This window comes from Ictalurus furcatus, chromosome 1 (assembly GCF_023375685.1).
Source record: "Ictalurus furcatus strain D&B chromosome 1, Billie_1.0, whole genome shotgun sequence".
NCBI lineage: Eukaryota > Metazoa > Chordata > Actinopteri > Siluriformes > Ictaluridae > Ictalurus > Ictalurus furcatus.
In genome coordinates, this window is record NC_071255.1 from 35,972,050 (window position 1) to 35,989,075 (window position 17,026).

The window sequence follows — 17,026 nt, forward strand, 5'->3', positions numbered from 1 at the left end:
CATTTAAAACAATGCCATGCTTCTGTTCGCGTGGCACCGCGACGCAGCCGGAGGAATCAAACAACTGCCCAGATGGTTTGTTTTCACAAAAACATTCGGACGAACAGGTTGAGGCAGGATTCAATTCAATGCGAAGGCGAGGTGCAGGTGGTGTCACGCTAATCCGTGTGATTGTTCATTTCTAATTTGGGTGAAAACGCTTCCTGAGTAGCATCACCAGCTACAGAATGTAGTCACAAAAGGGTGTAGAAATGGGAAATAAAATACACATGGCTAATAAACAATAGACAACTGGACCATTTAGAAAAAAATAAAAATATATATATATATCTTTAGGGCGCACGGTGGCTTAGTGTTTAGCACGTTCGCCTCACACCGTCAGGGTTCGATTCCCACGGCTCTGTGTGTGCGGAGTTTGCATGTTCTCCCCGTGCTGCGGGGGTTTCCTCCGGGTACTCCGGTTTCCTCCCCCAGTCCAAAGACATGCATGGTAGGCTGATCGGCGTGTCTAAAGGGTCCGTAGTGTATGAATGGGTGTGTGAGTGTGTATGTGATTGTGCCCTGCAATGGATTGGCACCCTGTCCAGGGTGTACCCCGCCTTGTGCCCCATGCTCCCTGGGATAGGCTCCAGGTTCCCCGTGACCCTGAAAAGGAGTAAGTGGTTGAAGATGGATGGGTGGATGGATGGATATGTTTATTTATTTTATTTTTTTAATGTATATTGGCTGTCAATAATCCAGTAGAATGACCTACAGAACGAACTTGTTTCACAGATTCACGGAGTCGTGCAGTAAAGTCCAAGACGTGCTTGATTTGCATGAGCTGTGATTTTCTCAGAAGTTCCCTATCATACCTACAGTGGAGAAATTTCTACAATTCATCCTGTCCATCCACATCCATCCTGACAGCCACTTGGTGCTTTCCACCATCTTTTACATCCTCGTTCTACAACTAGCAGGAACATCTAAAGGCGTCTCCTCCCTCTGCTTAGCCGTATCTTTACTTTGGGCTGCGTTGTCGCCCCAAGAGGAATCTCGATATTTGGCAGGTTGTGTGTCCCCTATTTATACGCACTGTATGCAAAGCAATGGCAGTTGGCCAAGTGTTTATCTCCCTGAGATTTTGACCATCTTGTCCGATTTGTCTCGCTATTTACGCGTGGCCTGTGATGGGCAAGTTCAGTCCTCGTCTACTAAACTGAAGATTTGTCTTTTTTTAGTTGGCTACACACTGTCCTGCCAACGCTAGCAGTTATGGAGGACGTTGTAGATTTAATAACCCTGGTCCACTCAAAAAAAATAAGGTACTAAACTTTTGTTATGCTCATTGCTTGTACCATAAGGAGTACATTTATATACTGTTGGCATGCGTTAAAAGTACATAACTAGGCCTAAAAAAAACAAAACTACTTTGTACCTTGAATCAGCTTTAAAAGTACATTAACCTTTTCGAAGTGACAGATGCATGCTATTGGTAAAGGAAGTGTTCTTTAGTGTAGCTGCTCCAGTGAGAAGCAGTGGTACAGACAGTGCTGTACCTTTTTTCTGAGAGTATACTTAGATCTGATACGCATAATAAACATGCCATCCTGTGTCTTCCTCGTTATCAGGGCCTGAAAACATAAGGAGTCCTGCAAAACTTCACAATACTGGTAGTTCTGAAGTTCCTGGGAAATTGTGGTTTATCCCGAGAATACTGATAAAATTATTAGGTATTGTAGGCTGGTATCCCTGGTACCCCATACCAGGTATGGAAGTTCCTGGTATCCCTGGTAAATGTGGCATCCTGTAATTTCTTACAATATAGAATCTGTGTACCCCCAATAACCTGTGTAACTCTAGTTCTACTCTGTATATTACTATTAAACTTGAAAACTCTGGCAGCCCTGATAGTCCAGGCATGCTTGTGGAGAGTAGAAACCTGGTACATCTGATAAACGTAGTATAGCCATAGTATTCTTTTTTATCTAATAACCTGCTAGCTTTGGTAAACTTGATACCATTGGCAGGTCCTGGTAACCTTTGTAGCTCAGGTAAACTTGATACCACCGGCAGGTCCTGGTAACCTTTGGTAACTCTGGTAGCTTTGGTAAACTTGATACCACCGGCAGGTCCTGGTAACCTTTGGTAACTCTGGTAGCTTTGGTAAACTTGATACCACTGGCAGGTCTGGTAACCTTTGGTAACTCTGGTAGCTTTGGTAAACTTGATACCACTGGCAGGTCTGGTAACCTTTGGTAACTCTGGTAGCTTTGGCAAACTTGATACCATTGGCAGGTCTGGTAACCTTTGGTAACTCTGGTAGCTTTGGTAAACTTGATACCACTGGCAGGTCCTGGTAACCTTTGGTAACTCTGGTAGCTTTGGTAAACTTGATACCATTGGCAGGTCTGGTAACCTTTGGTAACTCTGGTAGCTTTGGTAAACTTGATACCACTGGCAGGTCCTGGTAACCTTTGGTAACTCTGGTAGCTTTGGTTCCCAGTAACTATAAAACCTTAATAATATGTTTACCTGTCTTAGCTCTAGTAACCCTTGTATCCCTATTATACTTTACAACCCTGTTAGACCAAGGTCTCTTTAATTGATGCTTGTGATCCCTGCATGAGTAGCCTTTATAACGCTGATATTGCATGGCAACCCTGGTAACTATGAAATGTGTGACAACCATGGTATCCTCAATAACTCCGGATAACATGGCAATCCATGACCCATCTGATCATCTTTATTTGATAGTCCTGGTAATGCCAGTATCTTCGATAAAATTGACAAGACTAGAAGTCTAGTCCTTGGATACCAGGTACTTCTGCTCAGTTTTATATCACTGGACTCTCAGGCATGCATGGTAGTCCTGATGACCCTGTTATTCCTTGTATCTGTGATAACGACAGAGCCATGACAACCTTGCTAGCAAAGTGCGCACTGTAACCCTGATAGTTCTGTTAGCCCTGACAACACTGATGACCCTGGAAACACAATTCTACTCTCGGTGGAGGAAGAGAAATGTGATCGGTAGTTTTAACCTAATTTTGCCCATTGCACTGTGTGGGGCTAACAGTTTTAACCTTATTCACATGCTTATCTCAGTTGTAGCACCAGCAGAATATCCCCATCGGAGAAGACAGATAAAACATCAGTATGATGAATGTATCATGGCCACTTAAGCATGGCTTAACAAATCGAGTTAGTCTGAAGAAGAGGGCCGTCTGGACCACCACAAGCTTTTAGCCTCTCCCAGAAGGACTGTCTGCATAAAGATTCAAGGTCCTGCATTAATGGATGACATCGGCCATATCTGTATTCAGTTGTTATTGTAGATCTTTCTAGAAATAATACATTTTGGAGCAATTCATGGGCGAATTTTCTCATTTATTTCATTTGTAATGTATACGAGTCCAGCCGACGTTCTGGAAAGTAGTTCGATCTCCATTTTGATTGTCATATCTGTGTCTTATTTTCAGGAAAATGTCCTTTCGTCCCTCTGTGTTCTTAACTTAACTTTTTAAACGTTTTACCTGCCAAGATGTCAGTTGATTATTCCTGAAAGAAGTAATTTATTGTTTTTGGGTTGTTGTTTTTTTTTTTTAGCAGTAGGGGCTCATTCACGTCATGCTAGCTGGATTCTGTTCGTTATTCTTTAGAGATCTGAGCGGAATACTAGTAAACAAGCAGGAATCGTGTTGGCGTAACAGTTATTAGTCTCTTCTCGCTACAGTTTAATGACTTTATTACCTTAAGAAAGAGTCGTTAAGTGAAGGAATGTTCGGCGTCGTCTGTTTTCCGGCTCTAAATGAATAGCGCTGCGTGCGAATGGTTGCTGAATTATTGAAAACGAGTCACTCGGCTGAACTTAATGTAATTATCTTGATGTCATGGCTGCAGGGTAAAGTCTTGACGACGAGAGAGGTTGGATTCTTTCCAAGCGACGCTGTGAAGCCTTGCCCGTGTGTGAGTGCCAGTTCTTAACCGTTTTAGTCAGCGAACACGTGTGCAATATTACATTCTCTAGTACATCTCTCTCTTTTTCTTTCTCTAAATATTGTCTTTTTTGTTTGTTTCGTTTTTCAGGCCAAACCTATTGATTACTCTTCTCAGGCCTGGTAAGTCTGAACAGCCAGGGCTTCTATTGCAGTGTTTTTTGTTTTGTATTCTTGTACTTCATGGCGATGACCTTTGACCCCTGTGTGACCTTGGGCAGGTTTGCAGGTGGCATGCTGCGAGTGCAGGCAGAGGCGATGCTTCTGAACAGGCAGAACAGCACATACCTGGTGAGGCATCGAGGGCACGACAGTAACGAGTACGCCATCAGCATCAAGTGAGTCAACATGATTTACACTTCTACTGTGTGTGTGTGTGTGTGTGTGTGTGTGATAGAGAGAGAGAGAGAGAGAGATTGCCTTTTTTAGTATTGTTTCTCTTCTAGAATAATAATTAAAAAAAAACATCTGGTGTCAAAAGCGTTTTAGTTGTGTACTGGAGCTATAATGCTAACGTAGCTAACAAGTAATGGAAGCTTATAGCCACCAGTTTAGCATCATGTAAACCTCAAGGATAAAAGCGTCCCAAGTTTAAGATTTCAGTGCTGGTAACGTTCTATTTGAATCATTTGAATAGTCCGCAAGCCAAGTCTAAACCTAACCAGCCTTTCAACTGACTCTCAATAACATGTCAACTTTTACTTTCACTTTCTTTACCTCGTCCTGTTTACTACAGACTTCAGTCCCTACCGCGCTAATCGGATATTAACTGCACATTACCTTCGTGTAGGGTTTAAACGTGTAATATACTGTGTATATGTTATATTACGTGTATACCTGCTGTCTTCATTCATCACTACACTTCCACTGTTTAGTATGTTTGTTCTGTACAACAGCACAAATCGTTGTTTCTATAGTAACCGCTCATACCCTGGGACTCGTATGGAAAACGCTTCGTGTAATCTAAGTCCAATAAAAAATTTTTTTTTAAAAACCTCATTTTTTATAAAATGTTATTTAACAATGAAAAAATGCGCAGTTGTTGCTATAGAAACAGAATACAGCGTTATTGGCCAACACACGAGGGATTTCTGGTTTACAGATGCTTACAACGAGTTCACAATACAACGGGGTACGACATATAATAACGGAATATGTTAAAGCAAGGCAAGGCAAGGCAAGTTTCTTTATATAGCACATTTCATACACAATGGTGATTCAGAGTGCTTTACACAAAGAACATACAAGGTGTTAAAAAATATAAGAACAAGAAATAAAGGTAAGAAATGAAAAATTGAAAAATGCATTAAAATGAGCAGGAGATAAAAAAAAGAATAATAATAAAAAAAAGTAATGGGCATAAAGGGGAAAAGTTACAGAGCTGAAATGATCAGAGCTTCTCAATCTTTTGTAACTAAAGCCCCCCCAAGCCTCCCCTATCATGTGGCAATCCCCCCCCCCCCATCCTATTGGAGGAGACCAGGTAGAATGATTATATATATATATATATATATATATATATATATATATATGTATATATATATATATATATGTGTGTGTGTGTGTGTGTGTGTGTGTGTGTGTGGGCGTGTGTGTGTGTGTTGGCAACACGGGTCTGCACTGACAGCTAGATAAAAGGCAACTAAGCTCCGCCTCTCCTCAGCGAAAAGAGAATACAGAGGGAGAGGGAACGCGGGTTTTTTTTAAATTATTTGTAAAGCAATAAAATACACCGAGGACCCATGATGCAATGTCTGAGTTTTTTTTTCTTGAAACCAATTTGCGCCCCCATCCGACCTCTCCGTGCAGCATAGTGTTCAGTCGGTAAATGCAAGGTAAAGAGATGTGTTTTCAGTCTGGTTTTGTGGCGTAGTTCTTCTGGAAGCTGGTTCCAGCCACGTCTGGCATTACGGCCAAACGCTAAAACGCCTCACCTTGGTATTTCTAACTGACCCAATCCTAACGATCTGATTGGCCTGTTCGGTTTATATTCAGTAAACACGTCTGTCATGTATTTAGATCCTAGGCCGTGTAGTGATTCATAAACTCGTCATTCTGAATGTAACTGGAAGCCAGGGTAAAGACCTGAGGACCGGAATGATATGCTCAGATGTTTTTGGTTCGAATCAGGTGAGAATCCTGGCAGCAGCATTCTGAATGAACTGTCTAATGGTCTTTCATGGAAGACGGGTGAGAAGTCCATTGCAGTAATCCCCCCTGCTGGAAATGAATGCGTGAGCGAGTTTCTCTACGTCTTGACTGGAAATGAAACACCTACTTCTCGCTGTATTTTTGAAGTGATAGTGGGCGGATTTGGTTATTGCTTTCACTTAGATCAGACTCCAAAATAACACCAAGATTCCTGACTCGATTTTCTGTCTTTAGACCCCTAGAGTCAAGGTGCATGTTCAACTTCTGTTTTGTCTTTGTTCAACCGAAGGAAATTTCGGCACACACCCAACTGTCCATTTCATCAAGGCACTGGCACAGGGAGTAAATGGTAATGGTAATGAGTCTGTGGGGTGGGAATGATTAGGTGACAGGTCTAGGTAGTCGTCTGGGTGTCGTCTGCGTAGCTACGGTATGCGATTTATAATTTGGCCTAGTGGGAGCTGATACAGGATGAACAGCAGCGGTCCAAGGACTGAGCCTTGTGGGACTCCGTACATCATGGACATCCACTCAGAGTCATAGCTGCTTATGCTCACATAGAAACCCCTCCCTTCTACTGTAGATATAGACCTGAACCAGCCAAGGACCGTCCCAGAGAGCTCTACTAAGTTTTCCGGTGTGTCTAGGAGTATATAGTGGACAACAGCGTCAAAAGCAGCACTGATATCCAATAATACCAGCACGGTTATTTAGCCTGAATCAGTATTTAACCGAGTATCATCAAATGTCTTCATGAGTGCCGACTCTGTGGCGCGATGCTTCCGGAAACCGGATTGGAAATTGTCCAAATAGCTGTTTGAGGATCGAAATCGGTTCGGCTGAAAGTAGAAAACGTAGGAAAAATTAGAGCAGTCTAAAAACAAAAAAAAACAACACAAACACACACACAAAATAAAACCCCTGAGACATTCATGGAAGGAGAACATTTTATGGAAGGAGTCTCCAGTGTCACTGTTTTGTAACTGTCAGTCATTTTTCTGCCATGGGGGAGGAGTTTAAAGCTGCTGATGTAACGGAACTTTCTTTGTGGACTTTCCACAACATTAAATGTATTTATAAACGGTTAAAAGCGTGTTATGGCGGTGACGTATTAATGAATAACCTAAAAATTGTAATTGCTGCTGTTTAGGAGATTTAAACCGTGCCGTGCCACACCACTGCAGCGTGGATGGTTTTCCTGCAACAATACATCCTGCTGTGTCCTATTCCTTAACTTCATCCACAGCGTCTTTCTAACATTCTTATTTTCACTTTTTACATTTTTTTTTTTTATCCCTGTCTAACATCTTAACATCTGACGTGACAATAAATCAAAATCTAAACTGCTATACTCCCACGTTCCAGGTTTAACAACGACGTGAAACACATCAAGATCTTAACCAGAGACGGCTTCTTCCAGATCGCAGAGAACAGGAGGTTCAAGAGCATCATGGTGAGCGGAAATACTTCCACCTATCACGCTAATTCTCCAACCCTGTTCCAGCGTTCTTCGCTTAGATACAGTATAACGGATATCAGGAGATTAAAAAACGTTTTCTTAAAGTAAGACTTGAAGTTTTCGGACGTCTTCCGAGGAGTTCACGCTTTTTTGTGTGTGTGTGTGTTTTTTTCTCGCGGTTTCTCAGTAACACGACGCTGCTCGCTCCGTGGATGTTTCTGTAATCCTGTCATTTCCCTACAACAGCACACCCTGAAGTGTTTTCTTCTTTACATAAACAAGCCGTTTCTAAAGAAGCGCATGAAAGTGCGAGTGAGCGAGCGATTAGCGCCCCCTAGTGTGTGAGGTTTTTTTTTTTAAATTTAAAAATAACATCAAGTTCATAAATGTAAACATCCATGCGATTAACACTAATACAGACAAAAATCCGTCAACTTTTAATATCAGGCAAATATTGGAGGGACAAGATGAAAATTCATATATATATATATATATAGATATATATAGATAGATAGATAGATAGATAGATGGATAGATATACATACGGTACGTGAGCAGGAATTTTTAGAGCGCCGAATTACCCGTAATGCTAAAAAAAATGGATTCTTAAATAATAATAGTCTGTTTAGTAAAGACTTTATGCAGAAATATTGAATATCATATTACGTTTTTCATTATATTGGCTGTATTATTGTACATTTTATGCCGCCGTTATTGCCTCATCGCTTTTCCTTTTAAGAGGCTTCGCCGAGGCGGCCTTTTTAACGTCGTTATGCCATGCGCAGAGCGAGCCGCTTTTGTCATTTACTTCTGAAAGCGCTTTTAGATTTGATTTCACAAATGCCATTTAAAGAGCGTTATTAGATTGCGAACGAGGCCGTCTTATCGAATTCGCTCATTTTTGTTCTAAGTGCGTATTTATTTTTTCCCCCCGCGCTGCGAGTCTGGCCGTCGCTACTGAGAGCTGGTTTTATTCAAAGAGTAATCAAGGGGTTGTGTCATGATCGCCTACGCTCACTTACTGAGATACTCTGATAAGTAGCGGTGATTAAGTTACATTAAAAAAAAATATATATATATATATATATACACACAATATATGTTTATATATAAATAAACAGCAATAGTAGTCTCTGACTTTTGGACCCTAGTGTAAATGTGTGTGTGTGTGTGTGTGTGTGTGTGTGTGTGTAGGAGCTGATTGAGTACTATAAGCATCACTCTCTAAAGGAGGGCTTCAGGACACTCGATACAACGCTACAGTTTGCCTACAGAGAGCCAGAGAACGGAGGGAGCAGTGAGTACACATTTTCTCTCATACGCTTCCCCTACACACTTCCCCTACACTCAAGCTCACCTGTCACCGCCGCCGCCATGCTTCCATTTAGAGCGATGAGAAAAGAAAAGGACGTCCATCGCCGAGTGTCTTTATTAATATTCCTTATGAGCCATAGTCAGAGCCCGGGACTTCCAGGCTTCCTAAAGTTCTGTCGGTATTTACGCGGGGAAAGTTATGCGTCTTCAGAGTCGTGTTACACGCCTGCCCTGACAGGAGGACGTTGTTGTTATCGTTAATGCTCTGACAGTTATAATGGCGTTTAAATAGGAGACCTCTCAAACGTAAGTGAATAACGACGAGGATCGTGGGAACGTCCCAGAATGCGACGCGGCTATACGACAGAGCACAGAGGCTCGGCTAGTTAGCGGTCTGTTAGCATGAAAGTTGAAGCGTTGTAAGCTAGCTGATCTGCTGGACGAACTAAAGGACTAAAGCGCTGCTGCGTCGTCTCTCTTTAGGTAGAGGTGAAGCGAGGGTTAGATCCTGCCGCATCACGATCCGCAGGGCATCGTGGGTAATGTAGGATACCGTCAACCAGTGTGAAAATAGATCAACATGTTAATAAAAAGAAAAAGAAAAAAAAGTCCACTCTTCAATCTTGGACACAAATAAAGGTTGTTTTTTTTTAGGTGCATGTGTCACTGCTTTGGCTTTACTGCTTTGCATTTCAATTTTGCTTCTCATCCTCTCTCTGTCTCTCTCCGTCCCTCTCTTGGTCTCCCTCCATCTCTCTCTCTCTCTCTCTCTCCCTCTCTCTCTCTCAGCTCCATTGCTGTGCACTCTTTCTTTAGTTTCTCCTGCAGGCTGCAGCTTCGTGCCCCCCTCCTCCGCCCCCTTCTGGTCAGGTAGTGTTACTGCTTCACTTCTGCCTCCATCTGCTCCTCGCTCTGCCACCCCTCCGTCCTACAGTGTGTGTCTGTCTGTCTGTGTGTGTGTGTGTGTGTGTGTCTGTGTGTCTGTGTGTCTGTGTTTCTGCCTCTGAGTGTGAAGACAGCAGGCCTGTCTGGTCATGTCTGGTGCTCGAACACACCTGCCTCTGCAACCACATACGATATCAGTACCAAATACAACTGACATCGATTCGTTTATGTCTAGCCACGCCCACAAACCTCATAAAAGGCGACCCTCCTTATATGGAGAGCGGCTCCTAAACGTCGTGTGTGCTAAATCCTCCAGTGATGCAGCTCAGCCACTGCAGCTACATCAGCTAGCATAAACGCACACCACCTCGTTCCTTCTCGTTTTACAGGGTGCCATTACTTTGTCCCGTTTGAATAAATGATTTTTACAGAATAAATGGGGCACAATGCATTCCAGTATTGTGAGAAGATATTTTTGCCCTAACTCACACACACACACACACACACACACACACACACACACGCAGTCTTCGAGCGCTGAGAGTTGTGTGTAAAGCATGTGTGTCATTTTTCTCGCTTTCTTTCCTCCCTCTTTTCCCTCTTGCTCAGTGAGAAACGGTTCGCAGTGTGAAATGCGATTAACCCGGAGAATAAAAATGCCTCGCTCTCTCAAGGCTTCTGAATCTGTAATCAAAACAGCCACAGCTCTGATTGGACTCGGCCCAGATTCACCAGAATCACTCGTGTGGAGTGGAAACACAGCGGCGGGCCATCACACACACACACACACACACACACACACACACACACACACACACACTGATTAAAAACTCCTCAGGGAGGTGCAGTTATCCACACACACACTCTGAGGTGGAAAAGTCTGCGTAAAGATAAATCGCGATTTGAAACAGATTCGTTTGGAATAAGTGATGATCTAACGAATCTGTGTTCCAGTCCGTCCGCGGCTGTGTCCCAAACCACCCGAGTCCGACTCAGCGGCCTTTCCCAAGTCATTTCATCACACATGCGAAATCCACTTCATGAAGATTTTCAGAACTGATCATTTCCATAATGTTCCGGAATGTTCAGTGTCCACTAGGTGTTGTATTCCCTAGTTTCTCGTGTCCACTAGATTTATGTGCCTCAGATTTGTTTCTAGTGTCCACTAGTCTCCAGGGTAAACTAGTTCAATGTCTTCTCATTTCCATTGTCCACTAGTTTTCAGTGTCGCCTATCTCAGTGTCACTTAGTTTCCTGCACCCCCTTGATTTTGTCCCCTAATCTCTTGTGTCCCCTAGTCTTCAGTGTCCATTAGTCTATTGTGCCCCTTTGTTTTCTGTCCCCTAGTTTTCACTGTCCACTAATGTCCACCAGTCGTAGTTTCGTAGTCGTAGTGTCTCAGTGTCCCGTAGTCTCCAGTGTTCACTACACTCCTGTGTCCCCTAGTCTCCTGTGTTCACTACACTCCTGTGTCCCCTAGTCTCCTGTGTTCACTACACTCCAGTGTTCACTACACTCCAGTGTCCCCTAGTCTCCTGTGTTCACTACACTCCTGTGTCCCCTAGTCTCCAGTGTTCACTACACTCCAGTGTTCACTACACTCCAGTGTCCCCTAGTCTCCAGTGTTCACTACACTCCAGTGTTGACTACACTCCAGTGTTCACTACACTCCAGTGTCCCCTAGTCTCCAGTGTTCACTACACTCCAGTGTTCACTACACTCCAGTGTCCCCTAGTCTCCAGTGTTCACTACACTCCAGTGTTCACTACACTCCAGTGTCCCCTAGTCTCCAGTATTCACTACACTCCAGTGTTCACTACACTCCAGTGTCCCCTAGTCTCCAGTGTTCACTACACTCCAGTGTTGACTACACTCCAGTGTCCCCTAGTCTCCAGTATTCACTACACTCCAGTGTTCACTACACTCCAGTGTCCCCTAGTCTCCAGTGTTCACTACACTCCAGTGTCCCCTAGTCTCCTGTGTTCACTACACTCCTGTGTTCACTACACTAGTTCACTACACTAGTCTAAAGTGTCCCTATGTTTCCTGTCCCTAGTTTTCAATGTCTCAAACATTGCAGTGTCCCCTAGTTTTTAGTGTCCCAGAGTTTTTAGGGACTACTCTCCAGAATTTGATAGTTTTCTTGTTTGTACCCTGAACACTGCAGTCTAGCGTTTAACGTCCCCTAGTTCGCTAACAGTCTTACATTTTCCTTTTTTCCTAATTTCGACGTGTCCTCTCATGTCCATGTCCCCTACTATTCTTGTCCCCTTGATTTTCCTATTTTCCTCATATGCGTACATATGCATGTGATGTTCTTTCTGTCTGTCTCTCCGTGTCTCATCATCATAGTCATCCTCATGGTCATGTGTTCCTTCCTCTTGTTTCCATGGTAACCAGTGTAAACTTTAACTCGAGTCTCTCCATTCTGTCTGTGTGTCTCCGTCTCAGTGTTGACTCCGAAGGTGATCGGTGTGGCGATCGCGCGGTACGATTTCAGTTCTCGGGACATGAGAGAGCTGTCGCTGCAGGAAGGGGACATAGTGAGGATCTACAGCAAACCCACAACTAACGGGTGGTGGAGGGGCGAGGTCAACGGCCGGGTGAGTGTGTGTGTGTGTGTGTGTGTGTGTGTGTGTGTGTGTGTGTGTGTGTGTGTACAGAGAGAGAGTGCCTTTACCTGGTAATCGGGTGCAAATCTAGTCTTAGTTGAATATTCCTAGTTGTAATTCTCACAGTAATCACTGGTTCAATTGAACAAACTTGCTTCCAGCGGCGTATAAAATAGCACTTGATATGTGATCCTTCTTTGCTCATATTTACCAAGGGTGCCAATATTAGTGGAGGGCATTTTAAATCAGGTTCATGAAATTGTAATGTGTGCGCAGGATGTAGGTAAATTTATCACACTTTTAATTCACTATTTTGATTTTGAATTAATTCAATAGCGCCACTGTTTTTGAATACGGCCTGTAGTCGTTACGGTCATTTAGCAACAACAACAACATAGTTACAGTAATAATAATAATAATAATAATAATAATAATAATAATAATAATAACTCTCTCTCTCTCTCTCTCTCTCTCTCTCTCTCAGGTGGGCTGGTTTCCCTCCACATACGTAGAAGAAGAAGAGGAATGAAAAACACACCAACAGAAGGAAGTAAAAAGGACATTTTTTTATGTTTACATGCTGAGCTGGACTGAATCATGGACTCGTCCTGTTTAAACACGAGTCTGAAAGTGTCTCAGCAGGGACACTGAGTGCTTACCCAGAATCCTCTGCTGTCAGCAAAGCAGTCACCAGTGAAGGGGTGTGTGTGCGTGCGCACGTGTGTGTGTGTTACTGTGAGTGATAGGTAGAAGTAAGAACCCCCACAGGCATGTATGTCACTGTTGTGTGTGTGTGTGTGTGTGTGTGTGTGTGCGTGTGTCTGTATATATCTTTGACATTGTCACTAATCAGCTGGATTTATTGTGTGGATGTTTGTGTTTTCTTGTCCTCCATTGTTGCTGCTTATCTTGTAAGGACATGTTTATCTGATTTGAGAGTCAGAGAGAGAGCAGACACACACACACACACACACACACACACACACTTTCTCTGACACTCACCTCTAGCTAGTGCATCCACTGCATTTTTAATCCAGTATCCCGATAGGAAATGATTGACAGCTCACACTCCTTGCTCTTATCTGACCCACTATCCAGCCACCAGAACCTCCAGCCAGACCGTTTCAGCCCAAAACTGAAATGCGGCTTTAGAATAATTTATATATTTTTTTCGCATCAGTTTTCACGGCCATGTTACAGACGAGACTAAGAACATGAAGGATCATAAAAGGAGTTTTGCAGATATTTATTTGTTATGTGTGCAACAAATCTGTTCACTAATTTGATCTCTTAGCATGACTGTAGTGTGGAGCTGAAGCCACTAGATGGCAGCAGCATTAACGGATTAATAAACCGCCTCACATCCCACAATCACATTACTATCCTCTAACAGCCTTTAAAGACTTTTCTCTTTTTAGTTTCTCCCAGTAGCCTTGTACGCTAAATCCTCATTCCGCTACAATACAGACCTCAGGCTTTAACCTCCTGCTGAGCACTGAGAGATATTACAGAGCAGCTCCACTCTCTGTCCACATGGACCAGCAGCGTGAAAGGAGAGTCCAATCTGAAGAGACTTACACATTGCAGAACATTCCAGGACCGATCTAACAACCTTCTAGAACCTTCTAGGACACTAAGCCATGGGGCAATCCAGAACACATCCCATTTCAGAACCTCTATAAACTCTTACTCATTCTGGACTATCACAGATAACCAATCCATTCTAGAACCTCTCTAATGCAGACTCATGCAAGAACCTCCCAGAATACCAACCCATTCTAGAACCTCTACAATACAGACTCATGCAAGAACCTCCCAGACAACCAACCCATTCTAGAACCTCTACAATACAGACTCATGCAAGAACCTCCCAGACAACCAACCCATTCTAGAACCTCTACAATACAGACTCATGCAAGAACCTCCCAGACAACCAACCCATTCTAGAACCTCTATAATACAGACTCATGCAAGAACCTCCCAGACAACCAACCCATTCTAGAACCTCTACAATACAGACTCATGCAAGAACATCCCAGACAACCAACCCATTCTAGAACCTCTATAATACAGACTCATGCAAGGACACCCCAGACAACCAACCCATTCTAGAATATCCCAGAATACCAACCCATTCTAGAACAAACCAGAATACCAACCCATTCTATAACTGCTATAATACAGACTCATGCTAGAACATCCCAGAATACCAAACACATTCTGAAACATACCAACTAACCAGGACATTAAAGAACATTTGAGAACAGCAATCCATTCTTAAACTTTATAGAATCCGTATCTGGCCAAAAACTATCTAAAACTTCAAATTGATCTACCAGATATACCAGAACGCCAACCCATGCTAGAACCTCTATAACACGGACTCATTCTAGAACAGTTGGGATACTCAACTCATTCTAGACCATTCATGAACAGATCCATCCTAAAATGTTCTAAAACACCTACTTAGACATAGCTCATAGGGCAAGTGGTAGCTCAGTGGTTAAGATGTTGGACTTCTGATCAGAAGATTGCGAGTTCAGATACCAACACTGCCAACCTGCCACTGCTGGACCCTTGAGCAGGGCCCTTAACCCTCAACTGCTCAGTTGTATAAGTGAGATAAATGTACGTTGCTCTGGATAAGCTCGTCTGCCAAATGTCATACATGTAAATCTTAGACATTCCAAAACACAGACCCGTCTTAGAACGTATTAAAATACCAACTCATTCCAGAACACTGAACCCACACAAAGCACCACCGGATGAATTCAACGACCTTGTAGAAGCTTCTACATTCCACAACACATGCCATTTCTGAATCTCTATAAACTCTTACTCTCATTCTGGAGCTACATACCCAACCCATTCGAATGAATTCAAGAACATCAATCCGTTCTCAAGTGCTCTAAAAGCCTGATCAATCCCAAAACAATACTAATCACCAAACTTGATCTTGAACATTCCGGCAAACCGACCCATCTTACAACATTCCAGAACATCAGAACATGCCAGAACTCCAAGTCCAAACTCCAAATATTTCTCCTCCTGCGGTAAAAAAAAAAAAAAAAAAAACCCCAACAAGCTGTGTTTCTTCATTTGCCATCACTTTGACATCCCTGAGCTGATAATGCATCCTGATTGGTTAATCCTGTTTCTCACTCAATGTGACTGAGCAAGCTAAGAGAGGCATTCATTAAATACGGAGGACTCATAATGATGCAATGTTATTTCACACATATATAATAATCTGCGCGGTACGTGAGTTATGCTAACCATCCATTCGGACTGTCCTCCCCTCCTCATCCACGCCTCTGACTAACCGTGATAAGAGTTCGTATCTACCCACAATCCCATGCTTCTATATGTCAGTCTGTCATTTTAGACATGTCAGTGCATGGATCTCTCTCTCTCTCTCTCTCTCTCTCTCTCTCTCTCTCTCTCTCTCTCTCTCTGTACTTGTGTGACCTTCCCACAGTGTGATGATGGTTAGCAGAGACTGATGAAATCCTCCTACGATTCAACAACACACTTTTGTGCGGAACAGTTGAATAGATAAACATCGTGTAGTCCTTCCCATGTCTGATGTTTTTTTTTCCCCCCCTTTCTTGTGAAATTTTAGATTTGTAACCTTTCATCCAACCTGTTAAAGCCACTAACAGCATCACAAAACTGTATACGTCTATAAAGGACCGTGAATATTCCTCTGGTACTCCTGCGTCTGTTGTTCACTGAAGCCAAAGATCTGTGTGTATGTGTTTGTATGTATGTATGTATGTATGTATGTATGTATGTGAGCCACAGTGGCCTGTGCAATCCTGAAATACTGCTGTGTTATACTGTACATATGTAGATAATGCGCAATAAAGTTATATTGCTTGTTTTTATTTAATGCTTTTCTTCTTGTCTCCACTGCTGGGCGTCGTTAATCATTTCCGCCATCTTAAATCCAAGCGGGAAACGGATCTATCAGGGGTTTTCTGCTCTAACACCTTCAGGCAGACCACGATTTGGATTAGGAGTGTTAAACAACTAAGAATGATTTATTACTTCAAGTCCCCGTGCCAGGCGTAGCGTTATTCGATGTGTTGATGTCATTTCCACTGAAACAGGAAGTCAGGGTGGGACATATTGAGTGGCTCCGCCATAATTTTAAATATCTAATAGCGTTTACAGAAGCTTACAACTGTTGGGGGGACGGGATCCTGCAGATTCTAGAGAGCGTTTGATTGGACAGTAAATCTGATAAGAAGTGCAGAATGGTGTCCTCAAAATGGCCGATTTAAACCCGTTCTGAAAGCGTATATCTTCTAAATGCGAATTTCGCCGTTGTTTTGGAGCGCACTAGCTTATAGATAACCTCAAGACGGAAATCTACATACCGGAAGCCACGGAACGTCCATTTTGATTTCATGGGGACTTTATATAATATCTGCTCAGTGGTGGTCCATCGATGGTGCAGAGTATTGATCACCAACGAGTGGAAATGAATACAAATGAAGTGTTTTTTTTTTTTTAATAAAGTGGGCACTGCAAGTATATGATAAATAAGGAACGCTCCATAAAACACTCCATGTCGTGCTGTCATAGGAAAATAATCAATATACCATTACCACCCTGAAGTTATT

At 42.8% G+C, this 17,026-nt stretch overlaps 1 protein-coding gene across 2 annotated transcripts in view; it reads left to right on the forward strand.

The window, feature by feature from the left end:
* The window catches only part of LOC128605444 (guanine nucleotide exchange factor VAV3), a 95,517-nt gene extending 79,232 nt beyond the window's left edge, over positions 1-16,285 (forward strand). The window contains exons 21-28 of one of the 2 annotated variants that reach the window (XM_053621005.1): positions 3,883-3,948; positions 4,069-4,100; positions 4,199-4,315; positions 7,494-7,581; positions 8,782-8,884; positions 9,691-9,771; positions 12,238-12,389; positions 12,883-16,285. In XM_053621005.1, the coding sequence (XP_053476980.1) occupies positions 3,883-3,948; positions 4,069-4,100; positions 4,199-4,315; positions 7,494-7,581; positions 8,782-8,884; positions 9,691-9,771; positions 12,238-12,389; positions 12,883-12,927 (684 nt within the window). In that variant the 3' untranslated portion in view covers positions 12,928-16,285. The remainder of the gene's footprint in view (positions 1-3,882; positions 3,949-4,068; positions 4,101-4,198; positions 4,316-7,493; positions 7,582-8,781; positions 8,885-9,690; positions 9,772-12,237; positions 12,390-12,882) is intronic. The other variant, XM_053620916.1, reaches the window with a different exon arrangement.
* The last annotated feature ends 741 nt before the right edge of the window (positions 16,286-17,026 follow it).